Raw genomic sequence first — 22612 nt, forward strand, 5'->3', positions numbered from 1 at the left:
AACACAGACACTTATTCAGTCTTGAGAGTTTCATCTCACTTCTTTGTCATTGCTTAGTGTAAATAGTCAAAAATACACTTAAGTCTGCCAAAAATAATAAACCAATCAATAATGTGCCATTTTCTTTCTTCTCCAAAAAACAACCAACTTTTTTTCTCAGTTGTTTTCCAGAGAAATGGCATACACTGCTCCAAGGTCCTTATATGCTCTCTAGAGAAAGCCTTCACTCTTGGTTGGTTGTGTTGTTAATGGTACACTCAGAGATTAAATTCTGCCTGGAAGGATGAGGACCAAAAGAGGAAGGCTCCATGTATAAAATCAATAAGCCTTTAATATCAAAAAATAGGAGAGTAGTCATGAAAGCAATAGTTTCTTGTTTTGAAATACTGAAATGTTTGTGGTTTTGTGGGAGTTTCCAGGCAGTAAGTAGGCTGAGACAGATAAAACATGCTAAGCAGAATATAGGGATACAATCAGAAGGAAAACACTCAAAAGGAAAAAACAGGGCCAGCAATATTTTTATGGTGTAGTTTTTCACCATGTAGCTGATTAAACATCACCACAAGTTTTCCAGAGGTTGTACAGTCCTTGGAGATACCCAGACCAACAGAACATAACTCTGAGCAACCTCAACTAGCTGGACCTGCTCTGGGCAGGAGTTTAACTGCATATCTCTTCCAGTGTATATGGTTCTGTGATCTTTACAGAGTTGATCCTAGCACCAGTGGTGTCTTTAGGACAGCCTCCCCCCACACATGTCTGTTGTTCAGTCTCTTTGGGCAGGATTCATTCCAAGCCATGAGACATCCAGACCCAGCAACAACTTTGGCTCCTTCATCAGTCAGTGCCAAGAAACAGTATTTCCAGAAGCAGTGCAGTATATCATTGTCATCTTCTGCTTTAGGATGGGATACATCTGAATATGTCTTTTTCATTCCACTGAGTTTATCAGACATGCAAACACGTAGCTTAGGTGGATCACAGAGCTTTTGATATCTCCACTAGGTGAAACAAATCCCACTCTAGCAGGGCAAATACCAGCAGCACATGGTTCATGGACCCCTTCAAAACATTTTTCCATGTTGTTGTCATCTTGCATTAAGTATATTTAATTTAAATGGAGAAATAAAAGAGCAACTCATTTACAAAATCTTCAGCTTATTTCAAGGAAGGAGTAAGAACTACTGATTATGGTGGTGGTGCCACTTGGTTTTGTTCCTGTAGAAAGAAAGCTAGGAACTGCAGCTCTTAACACGTGGGATACACACCCAAACCAAACTAAATAATTACATTATTGGCCCTGTGACTCTGTAGGTTAGATTGAAGAGAAATGTCAGACCATTTTGGAAGTTCTCTGATCTGACCAAATATGCAACTTCGTCAGGCTCGAATCATTTGTCTGCAACTGAACACAGTGACAATATTTCAGTGCTATTTTGAAGCATTATCTTATTTTGATTAAAAGGATACCTTTTGTGATGTAACATGGTTTTTGTTTGTGATAACCAAAATGAAAAACATACAGATAAAATGTCTTCATTAAAGTCCAGCCTTTCTAAGACATCTTTTCTTTCATTTTTTTTCCTCCAGAAAAGGGATTTATAAATATAACTGATTCTAAAGAAGATTTTGAAATTGGTGAAGAAGAGTTTTGCTTTGAAGTCAACTTTACAGCATATCCTCCAGTTAGATGCATGTGGCTATATTCCAATAGAACATTTCCATGTATACAAAGTTACAGTGTGGGTGGACACAGGTATTTGAATATTTTATAATAATTTAATAAAATAATGTTTCTTCTTTATATCTCATTTGGACCGTTTACTGTCGATGTTTTGTACTATTTTTGTTTTTTAAAATATGAATGGGCCACATGGTGAGACTATTAACAAAAGTCACGCAAACATAATTTTGACTTTGAACAGCAGTTCACAGAGAACTTGTAGAATCACTTTATTCTCTGCTTATAATAAACCCTTTGCTAAGTTAGGCATCCAGCAACCCTTTAGATTATATGCATGTTGCCATTCCCCTTCTCTCTAACATAAGTTCTGAGTTACAGATCTGTTGCTGTTTTCATTCTGGATCACAGGTTCCGCACGTTCCCATTTTCTCATCCTGCTGTTGATGATGTTCCCAGTGTCTTTCAAAGAGCTCAGACCAAGTTCAGGGTGCTGTAGTTCCCAGGCCTCTGCTAGGTCTGCTGGCCTGTGCCTGTGTCACAGAAACACGCCGTTCTGCTCGTTAGCCAGGTCATGGATTCTTCCGCTGCTGCAGCAAAACATGTTTTGAATAAACCTGTTGGTTATCTACCTTTTCTGTTATTTCCTACAATGGACTTCTGGCATGAATCCTGTTTAAAGCTAATGTTTTCTCCATTCCCTAGGCTCTCTAATTTCTTGATAACATTATCTAATTTCCTTCAGGGTTTCTTTCAGAGTAGTCCCATGGCTGTGCAGGTAACAGCTTTTACTCACCTCAATGAAAGTAAAGCCAAGCTGTTCTTTTCAAGTTTTTACATTAAAAGTGATTTACTCTAAAGTTTTTACAGTAAAAGTCCAGGCTGTAGGCAGGAGCTAATGCAGCTGTTCTGATTCCTTCTCATATTCTTAAAACTTCTGTCATCATCTGCATAAAGCTATGCCAAACATTGATTACACTTTTTATTATTTCTTTACATAGTATTTTGGTACCTTTGTGTAGTATCCCATGCACTCTCCCACTAGCTTGTCAAGTTATCTTTGCAACAGACTAGCCTTTTCATCTGCTTCAGATTGTGTATTGGAGTCAGACCTCAGTGAAGTTCAGAGACAGCTCAGTTCAGGTTAGCAAATTGTCATCTCCTGGCAATGGCCACAGGAACTCCGTCCTTGCTGATAAAGTGAGGGCTGTCAGCAAACTTTGATAGCACTGGGTGGGTGTTGGTGACTAATCCGCAATGCCTGACATGGGCTTGGCAGAACTGTGCTTTGTGACAAGACTGATTTTGGATATGAGGTCTCAGGGGACAGCCACAAGCATTTGCTCATCTTTGACCAATAGGTACCTCCCTCCAGCTGATAACACGGAGTTGATTTGCTTTGCAGCCATACACACCCCTCCTCACTGCTTGCACCAGCAGGACTCATCCAGTCCCAATCATCCAGTTTTGCTTGGATGATTGACAGTGGGTGTAAATTCAATCCAGATAAGAATTAGGTGCTACAAGCTCTGCCAACAATAATTATATTGAGAACTTCTGAAATAGTTTAGGCAGCTGTCATTAAGTGAGGTGAAACTGCTGGCCTGGGATTTATGAGTCACTTCAGAGGCATTGCAGCAAAAAGCAGCAGCTGCTGAGCGCTGATCACCCCCTGCCGGACGGGGGAAAGGCCAGCTTGTGTCCCTGGAGCCGTGCCCAGGCTGGCTCGGCCTCAGGCACAAGCCACGGCCACCGAGCATTGCTGGGGCATGGCCTTCTGGCTTCTTCAAACAGATAACTCAGCCATTTGTCTGGCGGTGCTGTTGGACAAATAGGATTTTTTATGTTTATTTTGGGTAGTTGTTCTTTGCATTTATTTGCATCCTATTTATTCTATGGAAAAATAAAATAGAGGGGAAAATGCTTGAGTTTGCTGATTATTTCATCTGACAAGTACATTCTTTTATACAGACATCCCTCACAACGATCCAATTTTGTCTGAATAAAAGCACTGGATAGACAAGTCTCACCTGAGGACAAAGAGTAGGGGTACATATTTCATTCTGTTTGAAGCACGCAGAAGCAGCAAGGGGTAGGGAGCTCAGGAGATTCTGCAAGCAGTAGCCTTGCAGATTTCAATGTGATTTTAAAGCAGAAAGTTTCTCAAAGCAACACAAAAAAGGTCATCACATTGTGAGTCTCATTTTGCCTGTTCTAGTTGATTTCTGTGTAATCCTGTATCCCAGCACTTCTACTTTGTTCCTTTCATATCCTTTTTCATTTCCTGTTTTTATTCTTTTAATTTCTGCCAGTCTCTTGTAAAACTACTCCTTCAGATTAAAGATAATATTAAATTTAAATAATTAACTCTCTATTTTTCTTCAGCTTTGCATTTCAAAACCCAGTGATCCATCTCTCCTGTCACTATGCTTACAGTATATTTTCAGACATTCCTTCAGAATTTCCATTTCTTATTTGTTTTTGTGGGCTCTCTGTTTCAGCACACTGCTGATTTTCACTTCCCCCTTAAGAGCTAATGACTTTTCATACACACAGTGTCTTCTGTTAAATTTGTAATACTTAGCTCACATTCTGATATATTGTCAGGTATTGAAGCTACTGTGTTAATTTTTCTTTTCTGATTATTTCATTAGGATATAATCCTTCTAACCTGGGATCTCAAAAGCAACTAATTATTTTTGGTTTGGTCCTTTTTTTTCCCCTGTCTTCAGTATCTTTTTTTAGGCAGCTTTAAAGGGTTCTGACTTTAAAAAATCGATGAGTTTGGTGACATCGTTAAAGCCATTTCAGATGAAGACATTCAAAAGTCAATAACTATATGAAAATGTGGCCATAGTTAAAACACAAAATTGCTTCAAGGGAGTTTTCCTGGATTAGAGTTTGGAGGTGATAGTTGGTGCCTTTGTTTGTATCTCGCTTAAGGAGAAATATCCCAATTTCAGTTCTCTAGATTGATCTCATTACTGCTTTCTCCTATTTAGAATATTGCTGTTATGGGCTATCTGGCTTTTTTTTTTTCTTCTCTCTTCAAACTCTCTAGTGTTCCTGCTTGCCTCTATCACTAAAACAGAGTTGGGGACCTACAGCATGGTTACCATTGAGTTGTCAGCAAAAGTATCTAACCCCAAATTGTCAGCAACTACACTCAAGAGAGATTTTCTTAGCTTGCTCTTCTAATGCTCATGAACTTCATTATCTGCTATTCAAAGCTGACAATTGTCCTGACAGCAATAACCTAGTTGAAAACACAGAAACAGAATACCATCACTGCAAAATGGCATATGCCCTTCTCCCTGCCTCATACCGTGTCCCATAAACCAGTGACACAACAGGACAGTCTGGCATGAATCTTTAAGTCTCTGCAGCTCTTTGTTCTTAGTTTCTGCCCAGAGACTTGTTAGAGCTCTCCTGGCCATCCTGATTGTCACGAGCTGTCTCATGCATTGATTGGGTCTTGGTTTTCTGCCATCCACTGGCTCAAAGGCCAGAGGCATTAGTAAAAGGCTGTTTTTTTCCTGCAGAATGACATTGAGGGCTGATGTTTCATCTCATTGACAATGAACTTACGGTGATGATCACTTTCCTGAGCCTATGTGAGATCTTTCCATTTGGAGACGTTTGTCTCTTAATTTCCTCCCTGTCGTCGTTTCCTAGCACAATCTATCACATCAGCTGGAAACTCCCATCAAAGTTCCTCAGAGAGAAGAAAGTTTGATCCTTTGCTGGTCTTAGCAGATGTGCTTGGGTGTGTCTTGTCGTCCAATGAATTAGTAACAAAATCACAGCTTGACAGCCTGTGTGCACTCCAGGAAGAGTGAGAGAAAAAATGCAGAATTAAATCAATACTGCAGGGGAAAAAAATATCTTCTCAGCAGAACTGTTAGATTCTGGGATTTATATTCTCTAAGCAAAAATAATTTCCTTTGTATTCTTCATTAGAAGATGCAGAATTGTTTCAAACCTATATGTGAGTCTTGACTGCATCTGAAATATTTTTCAAGTCAGTATTTTGTCCTTTTCCCTTTTTTGACTTTGTTCCACAGCATTTCATCGAAGTTCTGCAACCATCAGCACCAGTCTGGGATATATGTATTTTATGCTGAAAATGATGATGCAGTTGCAACAAAAAAATTCACTCTATATGTGAGAAGTAAGTAATAAAACTATTGCTGATGATTTGGTAAAATCTGGGATTTTGTCACTGGTATAAATTGAGCTATTATGGTTTTCTTCATTGGTATTCACTATTTAATTTACATTGATTTATTGTTTAAAATGAAAGATCAAAAGGCAAAAACATAATTCTCTTCACACTGCATCACACTGCTGAAAGCCAGGCACTGGGTCAGAGAAAGATGCTGGATGTTTGTGGGTTGTATTTCTTGTGTCAGTTAGGGATGGAGAACAGAGAAAGAAGGAGAAGGTTATTAGGTTTTTTTCTTCCCTTTAGTCTACCATAAACAGAATATGAGGAATCAGTTGCATACTGAGAAAAATTAATGCTTCTTAAGAAAATTACAAGCCTAGGATCTCAGTAAAGTACAGTAACTCTCTTATATCTCTAAAAAACTGGAACATGGGTCTGCTGCAGAAGCCACATGAGATACAGAGTTGGGAGGAAACCCTTATCCCTATAAGGAATTAGCTTTCTATGCCATGTTTATGACATTTTTCCCCTAATGGCACTTATGAGTTAATGTAGTTAGTGTGGACACCCTCTGGTGTGTAACTTGAATATGTGGGCTGCAGTGCCTCATACACCCCTGCCCACAATTCACATACATGCAGTCTTCACCAATGCTCTCAGTTATCTCAGCTCTGCCACATGACTGTAGAATCTCTCCCTTGCTCTAGGTCTGGAGCCTTTATTTTGATATAGAATTTATACAAGGGTCTTCTGTGCACATTTTGTACGAGTTGGCCACCCAGAACCTCAGTGCCAGGGCAGTTGTAGGGCCAGCTGCTTAGTCCAAGTCAGAAAAGCAGAAGTCAAGACTTCTAATTTTGGCTCTGCCATTGTTTTGGTCTGGCTCTGCCCATACAGAGAAGTGGCTGCTCCCCTTGCCTTGCCACACTGCCATCCACAAAACCCAGGAAGGAGGAGGACTGTGAGTTACACCCAACTGTCACTGGGACATGCAGTTTTTATTTTGAAAACAGAAGCAGATCTTGGTCTCAACAAATATAACATTGCCACCTAAGTGTACAGGGTTTTGTCACTTGAAGTACTGACAGAAATTGTCTTATAGAATCACGGAATTATTTAGGTTGAAAAAGATCTTTGAGAACATAGAAACCAGCCATTAACCCAGCACTCCCAAATATACCACTAAGCCATGTCCTTAAGCCTTGTGTTGTCTTATTGCAGGAAAGCCTGAAATAAGGATGCAGTTGTTGTTCAAGCAGATCTCCTGTGTTGCTGAAGGCTACCCTGCCTCATCCTGGGTTTGGAGGAACTGTCTTGAACTGAATTCATCCAAGTAAATAACTTTCTTTCTTTTTATTCATTGCAAACACTAGCTGAGCTATCTTTGATCAAATGAAGACGAGCCCATAGCAATCTAAATGTAAAATGCACATTTAACTTTGTGCATTTAACTGGTTGCCCTACTCCAGAGGAACAAGATCATCAAAATTAGGAGAAGTCTATAAAGATGTGTATCTTGGGCTCTTTACACCAAAATAAACCCTGCTGGGTTTATATCAACAGTTAAGTTGTAACGAAGTCCAATCTAAGTTTTTCTCGCCGCCTATCAAAGTTATAGGGATTCAGGGAATGCATTGGTTAATACAGGCTTGATTAATTGGTTAAGCTTTGGTTAAAAGACCTGCTATGGTGACCTGTTACCAAAACCACTAAAGTCAGCGAGAGTGTTTCCAGTGAAGTTAGTGAGCATATTTCCAGTAATGTTAGTAAGAGTGTCTCCATTTCCTCTATTTATTTAGGGAATGAATCAGGCTCTAAAATTTCAAAAAATGCTGAAACAGCTTTGACCTGATTTGTGAACTCTGCAATTTTTATTTTAGATATGCCAAGAAACTAATAATCCCATGGTGCAAAAGAATACTAAGTCAAATTTTCCTTTGTAAGATTGTGGATAAACTCTAAAGTATTTATTTTAGCTAGACAAAAACATACCTAGACAATTTTCTTATCCATACCTCTTAAAAGGCTTCCTTATATCAATCTGTGCGGAAATAGAAGAGGAAATAAACCTTGAAGAGAATGGGTTTAAAATACTCCTTAAATCATCTTTCTGGGAAGAAAATGCTGTGACATTTCTTTTCTGAGGAACTTTCAAATGTACAAGCTAGTGCTATGAGTAGAGCTGAATAAATTTATTTCTTATCTCCTAATTTATTTATGTGGGGATAAAATTAGACAGTAAATTGATAAATTATATAAAAGCTAGAAGTCAAAATTATCTATGTGGACTACCTTTCACTCAATTGTCAAGTTCCCTCTTTCTACATATCAGGCCTTAAATAAATCATTAATGGATGGATGGAGGCTCTCCATCATGAGTGAGAGAAACTTCATGTGTGAAGTTACATGCCTTCAGGGAAAGGAACTAGAACTTCTACTCTGTGTTCATATTACATTTATCGTTTTAGCAGTGGCTCATTTGCAGCTGCTGAGGGGTTTGAATGTTTTGAGGCAAATATGAAACCAGTGGGAGTAGATGAGGTGCAGGGGGGTTGTGTCAGCTGTGAAATCAATGGAGGTTCCAGAGTTCAGGGGGTGCAAGTACTCTGCCAAGGCAGCAGTGGAGAGTGGCAGTGAGCCCAGTGTAGGAGGCAGCCCAGTCCCTGCTAACCCTGCCATGTCCTTCACCAAAAATGAGACTGCTAAGTGACTCACTCTATTGCTGACAAAACCCAAGCCCCTTCCCTTCTTCTCTTCCAACACAGACATAAGACATGTTTTGAAACTTCCCACCTTCTCCCCTGGCAAATGTCACTGTGAGCTAAAAATCAGAACTGGTCTGCTTCCTTTTTCAGCTGCGCAGAGGAAATCACAGAGGGGATTCAGAACTTCTTGCCAGAGAGGAGATCCCTGGGGTCATGGATTTCAAGCAGTACTTTACATGTAAAGGAGACAGCAACAACCTTCTCTGTGGAGTGCTGTGCAAATAATTCAGCTGGTTCAGCCTGTGAAAAGCGTTTCATTAACCTGTCAGGTACCACAAGCCAGTGTTTTAGCACAGGTTTTCTCAGCTAAAGCTGGCATGGTAGAACCTACAATACTTTTTATTTGGATAAATGGCAGTCATAGTTTTAACATGTTAACCCTGTCAGTGCTTCAATCCTCCCTTAAGTAAAAGAAAATAACAAAATACAAACATGTAAAAAAACAACATAAAAACATCAAAGTCAGTAAAGAAAAAGTTAAGTCCTAGATAAGAGGGAGGAGGAGATACCTTGTTTTTAGAGCTGAAATATTCTTATAAGCTATTTTTAAAAGACTCTTTTTCCTTGTAACCCATAAAACTATAAAACACTAAAAGTATTCAAATTAATATCGAGTAAAAGCCTCCATATTAAAATAAGCAAATGTTAAAATAGCTATGATCCCATAAAAAGTTTAAACAGAAGAAGAAAAAGGAGTAATCCTATACTTTCAAAATAAAACTCCATTCCCAGAGATGAAGGTGATTTAAAAAAAAAATAAGTACTTTTGCTTTTAAACAGCTCATCTTTAAAACAATACCCCATAAGTCAACATAGCTCATCAACAAGCTGTAAAAAAGCTTGTAAACAAACTAAAAAAAATTCAGAAGTGGTAAACTGACTAACTGACTAAAACTTTTAAATTTTGTTTCTTTACATTGTCTGTAAAAAAGAAAAACCTATAAGAAAAAAGGGTCTTCTAAAGAGTTTGCTTTGGTTTTTTTTCCCCTCTTTTTCCTTTAGTTACCTTTAGTAAAATTTTCTTTATACCCTTTAATGTCTTAAACCTACTTTACCTTTCTCCTAATCCTATTGCACAATAAAAAATAAGTACATTAGTAATTAACCTACACTAAAACCCACCATACTCATTAATGCAGTAGTTTAAAAAATGTCAAAATTTAAAAAATCTAAAATTAACAAATCAAAACCACTACAATGGCTGACTGTGCAATGGCATTGCAGATAAAACACAAGCTCTGTATGTACATAGTATCAGAAATGGTGGGTGAATGAGAGACAAAATTCTCTTTTCTCTAGGCCCAAAGAAGAGGCCTCTCTCATTAAAATAAACAGAAAAAAAAAAATAGGAAGTGCAGGATGGAGACATGGCAATGTTTGAGGCTGATTTCTTATTTTACTTTCGTCATCCCTACATGAAATCTAGAAGAATCATCTTTGGCAAGAGCTAAAGGCACTTTGGTAGCTGGTGGCATGTGCTGTCCCTTGCTGCTTTCCTGTAGGTCCCTGTGGTGTTCCAGAAATGCCCATGGGAGCTCTCCTCACATTGCACACCCAAGCAAGATCATAGCTGAGCCAACAGACCCACTGAAGGGTCAGTCCCTGTCTGGAAAGCAGGAGTACTGTGAAAGAGACCTTAAACTGCTCTAGGCAGGCGACAGACTCCTGGTTAAGTAGTCTCTCTTCTTGTCGGGGGAATCACAGATTGTTTCCTCATTGAACCAGAAAGTCAGTATGATTATCTGCACCTTGTACTTGTAACACCATGTGTATTCCACAGAGAAAAAAAATTTCTATTAGAGGGAACATGCTGTGGCACCAGCAATTATTTTGAAACACCCAGGTATTTGCAGTACAGGGATTTCCTTTGTCATGATGAACAAGCAGTTTGGTGCTTTTGTCTTCAGTGGACAGAAGCTGTGACCACTGTCAGAATTTGAGCATTCATGTTGAAATTAGAATCGAAAGTAATCATAATACTTATGCTTTTAGAAACAACTAAAATATGAAGGTAGGTCTCACATTTGCATGTTCATCTGCCAATTAACACCTTATTCCTGTTTATGCTCACTAAGTTCAATCCAAGGATCACAGCAACACCTCCAGTTTATTAATGGATTTAGCTATCTTTTTTTTTTTTTTTATTTTTTTTATGAAAACAGATGTCAGAATTACCCAGAAATTAACGTCTACTGCCCATCTTGCTTTGCATATGGCTGCATCTCACTCCCATGCAGAGGAGGCTCGGGTGTGAGAGGGTTGCAGATTGCCAGAACTGACTATGGGTTCTTCTTGCATTTTCACCTGTACACACAAACTCTGTTTCAGTGGGTAGTAATATGTGCCTTTTAAAGTTGCAGGAGCTGTTTCTTCCCCCCTGGACAATGCTGCGTTCTATGTCTCCGTTGGATTTTTTCTCCTCTTGATCACTTTTGTGCTTGTATTCTTTTTTCTAAAATACAAAAAGGTAAAAGCAAACATAAATACCTGACCATCCTTCTCTTTTTCCTACTAGGCTGTTTCTTCTGTAAGACTTATTTTATGCTGTGTTTTTTTTTTTTTCTTCCAAAGCAATTTAAATATGAAAGCCAGTGGCAAATGATACAGATGATAGGGCCATCAGATAATGAATACATCTACATCGACTTCAGAGAATTTGAATATGATATAAAATGGGAATTTCCCAGGGAAAATCTGGAATTTGGTGAGCAATCCATAAGGTAAATCTCAATACCGGGGCAGTAGTCTGTGCTATACCAGCAGCAAATAATACTGGCATTTTGTGTCTTGTAGGACAGGTTCTTGGTTCTGGGGCCTTTGGGAAAGTAATGACTGCAACAGCTTATGGAATTAACAATGCAGGAGATTCAGTCCAGGTTGCAGTCAAAATGCTAAAAGGTATGATAAACTCTGGTGCCTTCCACAAGCAGTGATGTATTCTAGTATCTCCAAAGTAGAAGAGGCATTAGAAATCCCCTTTATACAGAAAACTTTCAGCAGTTACACCTCACAAATGCTTGGCTTCAAAATCCTTTCAAAGTGCTTTCAAAACCCTGTTTCGGTTTGGAAAAGTATTGTTGAAGTGCATTTTGCCCCACACACTGCAGAAGGTCTGTGTTTTGTGGAGAAGTATGGAGCTTCTAAAGGGGATAAATGCAAACCCCCAGTGCAGATTATCCTACTGGTTATGTTGGTGATATGACCTTTGGCGTAAGGCCTCTTTTTCTTGTAATGCTGCCTAGCTGTGCCAAGCCCTTTGCCTGCTGTGTCTGAGCTAGCTTGTTTCCAAAACTTCCAGCACAATTTCCTGTAGTCTTTTTTCTTGATGATGACATGACACAAAACAGTTTCTTTCCATCCCTCCTTGTGAATAAGGATACCAAACCTCAAATAGTGCTTCCTGCTATGATCAGGCCTTTCTCCAAGCTGTCTTGACTCCTCACAAAAGCAGTGTCCAGGACTGAGCCTCCCTGGCAGCAAGCAGAGGAGGGCTCACTGTGTCCCAGCTGATCTGTCCCTGTTCACAGAATGTTGGTACTTTACACTGGAAAAGATCTCTAGGATCACTGTTAACCATCACTGTCAAGTCCACCACTACACCATGTCCCTCAGTGACACATCTTTTAAATACATTCAGGGATGGTGACTCAACCACTTCCCTGGGCAGCCTGCTCCAGTGCTTGACAGCCCTTTTGGTGAAGACATTTTTCTGAATATCCAATCTAATCCTCCCCTGGCACAAACTGAAGCATTTCGTCTCCTTGAGGAAATGCTTCTCCTTTGACTTGTTGCTTGGGAAAAGACACTGGTATCCACCTCGCCCACCTTTTTATATATATTAGAATGAGCTTCACACTGATACCAGCAACCTGTCCACCTGTGTGCCCACACAGCCCCTTCCTGCCTGCACTGCCATTCAGGTTTTCATCCCCCATTTCTGCATAAGCATCAGTTTTATCCTTCCTTGTTCCACTCCTTTGTGGAAGCTCGACTTGATCATTTTGGTTCACATACCCAATTCACTGAAATCATGAGCAGCAAATGCTCACGGAAAAACAAGACTAAAGCTGTTACTGAAACATAGGGTGGCCTTCTCAGCTGCTGGATGGCAGCTGCTTGTTTGCTATATGGATTCCATTTTCCTCTCTTAACATTTCTCTGCAACAGGCTTGTCTGCCATTTTTTCTGTGCCTGGGAACATTTTAATTTATTACTGTCATTCCTTGCCAGCCCAAGAATGACAAATGTTGACATTTAATGTCTGCTTTCCAAGCTTGCAAATGATCTGCACTCACACTCAAATTTAGTTTCCACCTTTGACTTAATCTTTTTATAATTTGGAAAGTTTTTTTTTAGGATGTTCCCAACTGTACTGTCCAATGAATTTCAAATTAAGATTTGCACATGACAAAGCATCCAATGAATTTGAAATTAATTTTAAATGAAGATTTGCATATCACAAAGCATCACAACCATTTAAATTTTCATTTCTTTGCCAGAGATTTCCAAATTTGTGTTATTACTTTCACAGAAAAACCTGATGCTGCAGAAGAAGATGCTATAATGTCTGAGCTGAAAATGATGACTCATATTGGAAGCCATGAAAATATTGTGAACCTACTAGGAGCTTGTACTCTGTCAGGTAAATAGAAATTGTGGAAAAGTACCAATTAAAACCACCAGAATAATGAGGACTAATTTTTCTGTTCTGTGATAGCCCAGAATAAGATGAAGATGAACTGAAAGCAAATTTAAGGCCATGCACGTGTACAGAAAAGGTAATTTCTGATTATACTGGCAGGAAGTGATACAACACTTCTGCAGAATAAGATTTCCTGTTATGGTGGTGATGGCACTGGTATGAGCCAGTTTATTAAGTGAAAAGGAAAAACTTATCTGGTGCCAGGGACATTTGTATACACATGATTATGTTCACATAGGATTTTTTTTTTTTTAATTCATGTGGCTCACAAATGAATGGATAAAAATATAGACAGGAAACAAAAGAGATTGAAAAATAACAGGGGTAGGAGGGACATCAAAAAAAGAAATGAGAGAAGTAAATCATGGAAAAAGTGACAACCTTTCAAAGGACTACATGTAAAAACAAAACTGAAGAATGAAAAAAATAAGCAAGGGTGGGCTAAGATGAAAGTAGTGAGATAGCATCACTGATTAATTATTGTGTGGCTCATGTCATCACTGAGGTAATTTACACAGCTATTCTTGTCCAAAGAACTGCTTCTCTGGCCAGTTCAATGGTGAACAACAGTGGGTAAAGAGAAGGTAAAGAACAGATCAGTTTGGCGAAATGCCAGGGTTTCACCCAATATAGGTCTGTATCATGAACTGTAACAACTGACACTGAAAAGCTTGACAGATTTTCCATCATGGTTATTTATTTAGTCAGAAAGACCAAGCAGAGCAGTCAACTTTTTTTTCCTCAGTTCACATCAGCGGCAGTACTGTCAGGCACAGACATGTGAGGAGTAAGAGGAAAGCAGAGAAATAGATTGTTCTTAGTAGCTTCAGCTGATTTAAAAATACTGCCACTGCCTTCTGGAACAGTAGGCAGGATGTGATGGTGTAGGCAGGAAAGCTGCAGGAAGACCTGCTTAGTCTGGTAGGGTAGGGCAGGAACACTTCCAGCCTTATCCAAGTGCCATTTTCAGAGCATGGCTCTCAAGGCTTTCCCATCCATCCTCTGAGAGACTTTACAGCTTTTTCCAGTGTGCCCTACCTTGCTTGACAGTGGCCTTGTGACAGAAATATCCACAGATTCATGGTCAGTCTTTCTGGGCCACAAGTGGTGGTGGCAGTGTGAAGTTTCGCAGGGCGATGTGTGACCACTCTGAGCTCCTGCTGGCTGGTCATGGTTTTTATCCAAGCCTGCCTGGGTCAGGAATTGGATGTACTTTTCCTTTCTTGAGAAAGTGTCCTGATCAGTGCTCTACCTAGACACCTCCCCTTGAAAGGGCTATCCGTCATTAAGGTCCCCTCAGCAAATACTTTTGGGTTTCAGGTGGTCTTCTTGGGGAAAAATAAAAAGGATCTTTCCAGAGCATGAAGTTGCACAGATAGATGGAAGAATGTACATTATAGGATGCAAATGCACACTATCCAGATAATTAGCAGGAGTCATCTTTTGCTTGAACCCTGCATGGTTTAGAAAATATGCTGCATCCTTATAGTCTGTACTGTCCTCCACAATGCCATTGGGACAGGCAAGGATTTTTGTTTCTATAAGGAGTTTTCAATACTTTGAGAGATGCACCACAAGGACAAAGTCACACAGACTATAAGGGACATTATAGTCAGTAAACAAACTCTCATTACTCACCTATCAGTACAGCTTATCTACCTGGGAATGGAAAATTTGGGATGTTTTAATACAAATTAATCCTGAGAGAAAATGAAGCAGCATTAGGGCTTTAATGGGGAGGGTTCTATAAATAGCAGCAGGCATTTACATTTCCAACTATTTCAGGACCAATCTACTTGATATTTGAATACTGTTGCTATGGTGACCTTCTGAACTACTTAAGGAGCAAGAGAGAAAAGTTTCACTGGACACTGACAGATATTTTTAAACAGCAAAACTTCAGCTTTTACCACAATATCCATCAGGACCAAAACTCTAGGTAAAGAATTTAGTACCAGTTTGATACTTTTAAAAACTGCTATTGCTTTTTAAGCTGCATTCTCACCTATGCTGTTCACTGGTGAAATTATTGAATTCTTGAGAATGTGCCTTCACATACTTGAATAAGCAGTGCCTTGGGAGGAACTGAGATTTGATTCTCCTTATGGAGACTGCAAAAAACAAACAACTTCTTGTTTCTCTTCCTGGTTTCGAGAAGAGTCATGTCTGTGTCCAGATTTTTCGTAGTAGTAACTCTTCATGTTTTTCACTGCAAAAGAGTTTATGTGCAGAAGATTATGTGATGCACTGTGTGAAACCTTTGAAAATGTGTTGCCTACTCCAGGACAGGGACTCACCTGAAGTACAGTGTGAACACAGCTCTCTGCAGAGAGGATGAATGTGAAACCATGCAAAGAAGCCAAAACATAAATGTGACACTGGGATCAAATGGGATTGTGCTGTTTTCTGAGGAAGGTAAGAGATTCATTGATTATATCTTCAGGAATGCTGTTATTATTGTATTTTTTGTATTATTAATACGACCAGATTTAGACTAAATTCCATTACAAAAAAGGTCTCTTTCTATCATATGTTTCTCTTCAGTCCTGGCAGGAATTTTGCTGGAGGAGGATTCAACAGCAGTTGAGATCAGAGAGCTTATGTTCCTGCTCATGCTGAAAGCATAGTATTTGAATACAAAAATACTCACCTTTATTTTGTATCTGAGTAAAGGACAAAAAAGAAGGATACTCTTTGTGATATTGTTCTTGGTAGAAGCCTGTGAAAATCCTTTACAACAGTGAGTGGAATTAATCAGAGTGAAGAAGTCCATGGAAAACTCATACTTTTGATTATTTTTTACAGGCAAAATTAAGGATACAAGCACACCGATGGATGAAGAAGAGGACTTTAATGTGCTCACTTTTGAAGACCTTCTTTGCTTTTCTTTTCAAGTTGCCAAAGGAATGGAATTTCTTGAGTCCAAATCGGTATGGTGAAAGGTAGCAAATTTTTCAGATAGGTCAGTTCATAAAAGGCAGGTTGAAGAACAGAGCCACTCAGTGGCAAGCTTGAACTATACCTCCTTCCCTGGTTTAACAGCAAAGACTGGGTTGCAGTTTTAGGCATCACCCTGAGTAAGAAGCAACCGCACGGCACATTTGTGCCTGCTCCGGCCTTGTCTCCTTGGCACCAGCAGCCAGGGAAAGTCCAGCTTGGCCATTCACCAAACTGCTGAAGTGGAAGGAGGTGCCAGCTCAGAGGGCAGGGAATTGTCTACCACTGATACCAAATTCTTCAGAGTGTTAATCCTTCCTTTCCTTCTAAGTGCATTCACAGAGACCTCGCTGCCCGGAACATACTGGTGACCCATGGGAAAGTGGTGAAAATATGTGACTTTGGCCTTGCCAGAGATGTAATGAACGACTCCAACTACATCGTCAGGGGCAATGTAAGTTCATGAGAGCTCTCTGGTTTTCACAGCATTGTAAGAATTATAAGGAACTAAGAAAGAAAAGTTTTAAATTGTTTAATTCCTTGTTAGCTTTGTGCATATCTGTATGGACAATGCAGAAATCTCAGTTTTTCCTGCCTTTGGCAAAAGCAAATTCTTAGATTATAATTCAAATAATCAAGCTGGTTCTGTAAATGAGATGGTACCTATGCTCTTTCTAAAACACCCATTGATGGAAGCACTGGGAGTTGTTTACTGTTGTGGGCAGTAACAGTGTAAGACAACAGCCTGTGTGTGGGGATGTACCAGAGCCTCTGGCTTCATGAAAAAGTAGAATGTGGACATCTCCATCTGGGCCACTCTACGCTTGAAGTCAGAGGAAGGAAGGTGGCTCTTCCAGGACTGAGCTCATCTCTTCCTTAAGTAGTCATCTTAAATGGATGAGATGAACTCTCTGGCTCATTAGGAGTGTCTATTTCTCTCTGCAATGGGAATGTCCAGGGACTGCTGACAGAGACACAGCTTTGCACACAGCAAACATGAATTGACCACGCTGGCAGTGAGAAGCACAGTGAGTCACCAAGAAAGCCTGTGTCACAGCCTGTGTCACAGCCTGAGCTGGCCTCCATCCCCCTGTCTGCACAGGCTCGACTGCCAGTCAAATGGATGGCTCCCGAAAGCTTGTTCGAGAGGACATACACCATGAAGAGCGATGTCTGGTCATATGGAATACTGCTGTGGGAAATATTCTCCTTGGGTATGTTTTACAGTGGGACAAAAGAGCAGTGTTTGGTTTTGGCAGCTTCTGAATTAACACATATTCTCCGATAATTTCCACAGGTGTAAATCCTTACCCTGGTATTCAGGTTGACACAAATTTCTACAAATTAATACAGAGTGGATTTAAAATGGACCAACCATATTATGCTACAAAAGATGTGTAAGTGTATTTCCAAGTGATGCACAGCATGAGAATTTATACTTACTAGGTCACTGTTTGAATGACCTTTTATTATTATACACTATATCTTACATAAAATTAGTTGCAAAAATGAGATATGCCTCTAAATCTAATAAAGGCTGCCTGATTCTGCAGGTTTTGTTCTAAAGCAGAAATGATCAACACTATAGTTATGTGTGTTTGACATTACTAATTTATTATATTTATTTAGTTGTGCCTCCTTTCCCCAGAGAACTTCTTGTTCTTTGACCACAGATTCCTCCCCCCCTTTTTTTTTCTTTTGGTTTTCTCTTTTTTCTTTACTTTCATTTTATTTTTTCCCCCAATAGCTATATTTTTCCATATTGACTAAATTTTTGATGGGTTCTTTCCTAAACTTTATTATTTAATCGAGCTTTGCCAGGTTTTGTTCAGTTCCAGGTGGCTAGGGACACTCTTAGATAAAAACCCTGCTAAGGAAGAGTTGGGGGGAAGCTAGTTCTGTGCTCTCAGCACATAATTTTCAGCCTGTGCCTCTGTGCCTAGGTGTACTCTGCCTAGAGGTGGGCCCCAGGGAATAAGAGAAGAGAAGGTGACAGAGAATTATGAGATCTGGAACATGGAGGAAAGGGAAGGACTTTGGGATGGCTGAGCTCTTCTGGCAGAAGTTTCATAGATTCTCTAGGGACAGGTGCCTTGCTATGACACTGCACTATTCTTATCCTCACCACATAAAGGCTGTAATGGCATTAAAAGTACTGGGGAATCTGACAGATTAATCCTTGAAAAATTGCTGGGGGCGGGGGGTGGTTAAATATCAGAGAGCTTATTGTCCCGGTAACTTTGCAAGGGACTTCAGCAGTCAGGCACTGCACTGATGCCAGATGAAGCTGCAATATTTCTAACATGATGTTTAAATTTCAGAAAGATTTTTGTGATGTCAAATTACATTAAAAGATTTGCTGTGTGAAAAGTTTACTTAAGATTACATTGTCCACAAGGAGCAGGTTTAGTCCCTATGACAGACAGGCATTGTCTTCCTAATATTTTTCTCAATGGAAGCTGGAAAACAAATATTATGTTATTATGTGTCATACCACAATGAAGGTATTATTAAGCATTCTGATTAAATTTTATTTCACCCTTTATCCTTACCTTTCTGCTTCTTTTCCTCTGATGCAACACTGTAATTCTGGCCTCTTTCTATAAAAATCATTCTGATTCCCATGATTCCCCATTAAAGTCCTGCAATTCCATATAGGCACTTGCAGAGAGTCCAAGAGCTAACATGATTTCTGTGCCATGCTTTTCCTTCTGCAGCTATTGCCTGATGAGGTCCTGTTGGGCTCTTGACTCCAGGAAAAGACCCTCTTTCTCTTACCTAGTTTCCTCTCTGGCCTGTCAGCTGGCTGAGGCAGAAGGAGCAGTAAGTAAATGCAGAGAGATGAATATGTGAACAATGTCTGGGTTTAGGTTTGGGTTCTTGTGGGGTTTATATGTAGCTCCACAGATCACAATGAGCTGAGGGATAGCCTCCTGCTTTCTCTTATTGAAATGCACAACTCTATTATGGATACATTGCCCATGGATCCACTTAAGAGCTCGGGGCATATTTTTCTGCTGTCAGAAAGAATCCTGACCTTCCTGATGAGGATTTTCTTCCTCCCACTGCCTGCACTGGGACTCTGGAAAGCTGAAGTCTCTCAGGCTGTGCTGAGGGAATGGGCTTCCCTTGTGCAGCAGCCAGTGCTGCTTTGGTGATGCTGATAGCTGCCATGGGAGGGAACCTGAGACTGTGCCTGGGGACAGGGTCTCATGAGGGATCACTATGCCATGTCCTCACAATGTTGTGTGTCGTTCTTAAAGGTCAAAATAATAAAGATGATCTGAGGAAGTCCTGTTCTATCCAGACCAGATGATTATCTCCTCTTCAGAGAGCATAAACAATTCCTCTCTATATTACCAATTGCTACTTGGGTATCCACTCTGGACTAAACACACTATTTCTCAGTGCCTGCTTCATGGGGAGAAAAGCAGTTTTCCAAATACAATAAATAATAACAGAAGATACCTTTTATTTCCTCTTCCCAATTCTAGGTTTACCATAATACAAAGAAAAGCCTTGATACACACCATTCCAGCATCAAAACTAAACCTCGTGTAAGCAGGGATGAGGAATCTTTGCTGTCCTCAGTTGTGCTCCAGCATGAAGACCCTCAAGTTGAAAAATAATCTGAGTTGTGGATTTGGTCTCAGTATTGTCATACACACTGTGTAAGATAAGTGCCTTATATCATCTCCAAGAGAAGAAATTGTTACCAACTGCTGCACTGTGTATTTCTTGTGGGCCAGTCAGTACATATGTGACTTTTTGAGAGAAAGGTGTAATTCATTTGTTTGAGTTCAGCAAACACATCTGTAGCGAGACAGGGTTTTTTGCAGCCACTCTGCAACTGAGTGCCTCTTTTCCTGGTGTTATGCAAACAGTGCCCAATCAACGTATTGAATTCATATTGTTCTTGCCACATTGCAAGCAAACATGAGAGAATCTACTTTTTTTTTAGTCAATGTTTACAAGCATCAACTATGCAGCTAAAGAGAGCTGGTATGATTTCCAGAAGTGTTTTTCACATCTTCATGCCCAGATGTCAGGGAGTGTTGGGGGGAAAAAAGCCAGAGGAGTCACCAATTTTAGATGTCCAAATTTTACAGTTCCATCAGTCTTCTTTTACAAGGAGCTCTTAATTTCATTGAGTGTAACTTTCTTACCCTGGACATCTCTGTGCTTCTGAAGTATGGGCGGTGGGTGTTCAGTTCAGATGAGTTCATTTTATCACAATTTAGTTACTCATGTGGCCTCTACTCAGCCAGGTTACATTCTGAATCTGCTGATCAGAGATAGACACTCACAGGAGGGATTCCTTTCTACCTAAAATGAGCATCAAAAGTAACCAGGAAGAGTGATATTCAGAGATAACCTTCTACCTCCCTGGTTTGGAAAATCCAGGTGGCAGTCTCCAGCTGTAAGTCTTACTTCAGCTGAGTTACAGCTAATTCCATTCATGAGAATGTGAATTCCATTCATGGGAATTTTGTGTTTCAATAGCAAAAAAAAAAATGTTTAATTTTGAAGAAATTGCATTCTGTAATTTAGGAGTGTACTATCATCACTCCAAATCCACAGAATTCAGCCTGGGTGTATGAACACTGCTGCACTAAAATGAAGGTATGCCTCTTTAACTTTCTGACAGATTCCCGGGAAAATACCTAGAGGCTTGATTCATTTTCAGTATACTTAAAAAGACAGCTATTTTCACTATGAGGTTTAGGAATTTCTAAATTCAACTTTCATCATGACTAATACGATACATTTGTCTACATCATAGTGGATCAAGATGAAAATATATTGATTAATAGTTTTTTTCTTTTTTACATTTTACAAGGTGCTAAGTTCAGTTAGGATTTTTCAGAGGCAAGTCTTATAAAATAGTAACTTGCATATAATATGCTACTATAGAAATTGAGCTGCTCTTTACTAACACTGTCCGAAAATAATGTTGTAATGCAGTGATTATGATTTGTATATTTTCGTTAATGTTATTAACAATTATCAATGAATCGTCAATTTTTTTAATCATAAACAAACCACTGAAGAGCAATTTGGAGATATTTAGACAGAAATAAATTTTAATGTCATGTTCTCTGGAAAATGTATATTATTTTTAACATACCCATAATGGTTTGAAAGTGTTTCTCTGCAAGATGTTTAGCAGTGATAGCACACAGTCTGCAGTGGCTGGACAGTAGGAGTTGAGCATCTTGTGAAGGCAGGAGTTTTCAGCCTTCAAATTTAGAGAAACCTAATGCTGAATTGGTCACTTGCAAGCCTGGATGGCCCTAGAAACTAAGCAGATGTGAACTTGGCTCAAAGAGGAGCAGATGGGAATCCCATGTACTTAAAAACATGCCAGGAAGTTATGTCACATGTTTATCCACAAGACTTGAAAAGAACTGGACATAGCTCATCTGGCCCCATCATCACTACTGAGCTGAGACTTGGGAATATAAAGGCAAATAGAGAACCTTGGAGCAAGTACAACTTCTCATGGTTCACCCATGAAAAGCAGTTCAGGCAACACAGCACTCTGTGAGGAAGGGCAATCAGGAGAAAAACCCTCCTGTATGGGCTGAACGTGTGGGAAGTTATGATCTGTTTCTCCACCCAGAAGAGATGGATGGAACAAAGCTACAGGATGTACTGAGTGAAAAATAATTTATTTTAGGACATTTTCTTTCCAGGATGCTTCCAGTACAACTTAGCAAAGTTGTGGTCCACTCCTGAGGCTTGTGCAGAGCCACAGTTCTGGTTAGGGATCAGTTTCGTGATTTTTGAAGGGAAATGCCCACTTTTCTCTCATTAGGATCCGGACCCATAATCTGTGCCTCCATGTGGGAATCCAGGGCTTCCCTCTGGCTGCCCTGGAGGGCCTGGGACCCTGGCAGGGGTTCAGGAACCCCCCTGTACAGAGCCCTGAGAGACATTGTCTCTGATCTCTGTCCATGGAAAAGAGTTTTCAATCTTACAGGATGAATTACAAGCTCTGAGTGTTTGATATAAGTAATAATTAAGTGTGGCACAGGTGCAAAAGCAAAATTTTAGGATTCTAGATTAGGGGTTCAGAGAGGACAAGATGGAGGAATTGGGTGCGTCTTGTCCTTTTCCTCCTTCTTCATGCCCTCCATGTTTCACTGTAGTGTTGGCATTTTTCTATTGGTTTAGGCTGGGGACACACTGTTTAACGTAGATGATAGATATTTGCACATTATTGTAAATATAGTACACGTAGTTTCTGGTATATAATGTTTGTAACATCCCACTGGGGGCAGAGCCCCGCACGCTGCCCTGCAGGACAGACCTGCGACAGGGCAGCAGAACATGTTAGAGATAAGCAAGAATAAACA

The 22612-nt window shown here is 39.8% G+C and overlaps 1 protein-coding gene across 1 annotated transcript in view; it reads left to right on the forward strand.

The window, feature by feature from the left end:
- Positions 1-21360, forward strand: part of FLT3 (fms related receptor tyrosine kinase 3) — a 50641-nt gene extending 29281 nt beyond the window's left edge. The window contains exons 9-24 of the mRNA XM_030274769.4: positions 1591-1756; positions 5746-5852; positions 7071-7182; positions 8705-8883; positions 10969-11081; positions 11186-11318; positions 11408-11512; positions 13146-13256; positions 15102-15255; positions 15601-15731; positions 16122-16246; positions 16585-16707; positions 17356-17467; positions 17551-17650; positions 18971-19076; positions 19748-21360. Coding sequence (XP_030130629.4) covers positions 1591-1756; positions 5746-5852; positions 7071-7182; positions 8705-8883; positions 10969-11081; positions 11186-11318; positions 11408-11512; positions 13146-13256; positions 15102-15255; positions 15601-15731; positions 16122-16246; positions 16585-16707; positions 17356-17467; positions 17551-17650; positions 18971-19076; positions 19748-19882 — 2012 coding nt within the window. The 3' untranslated portion in view covers positions 19883-21360. The remainder of the gene's footprint in view (positions 1-1590; positions 1757-5745; positions 5853-7070; positions 7183-8704; positions 8884-10968; positions 11082-11185; positions 11319-11407; positions 11513-13145; positions 13257-15101; positions 15256-15600; positions 15732-16121; positions 16247-16584; positions 16708-17355; positions 17468-17550; positions 17651-18970; positions 19077-19747) is intronic.
- Positions 21361-22612: the final 1252 nt, after the last annotated feature.

The sequence above is a fragment of the Taeniopygia guttata genome, chromosome 1 (assembly GCF_048771995.1).
Source record: "Taeniopygia guttata chromosome 1, bTaeGut7.mat, whole genome shotgun sequence".
NCBI classification, from domain to species: domain Eukaryota; kingdom Metazoa; phylum Chordata; class Aves; order Passeriformes; family Estrildidae; genus Taeniopygia; species Taeniopygia guttata.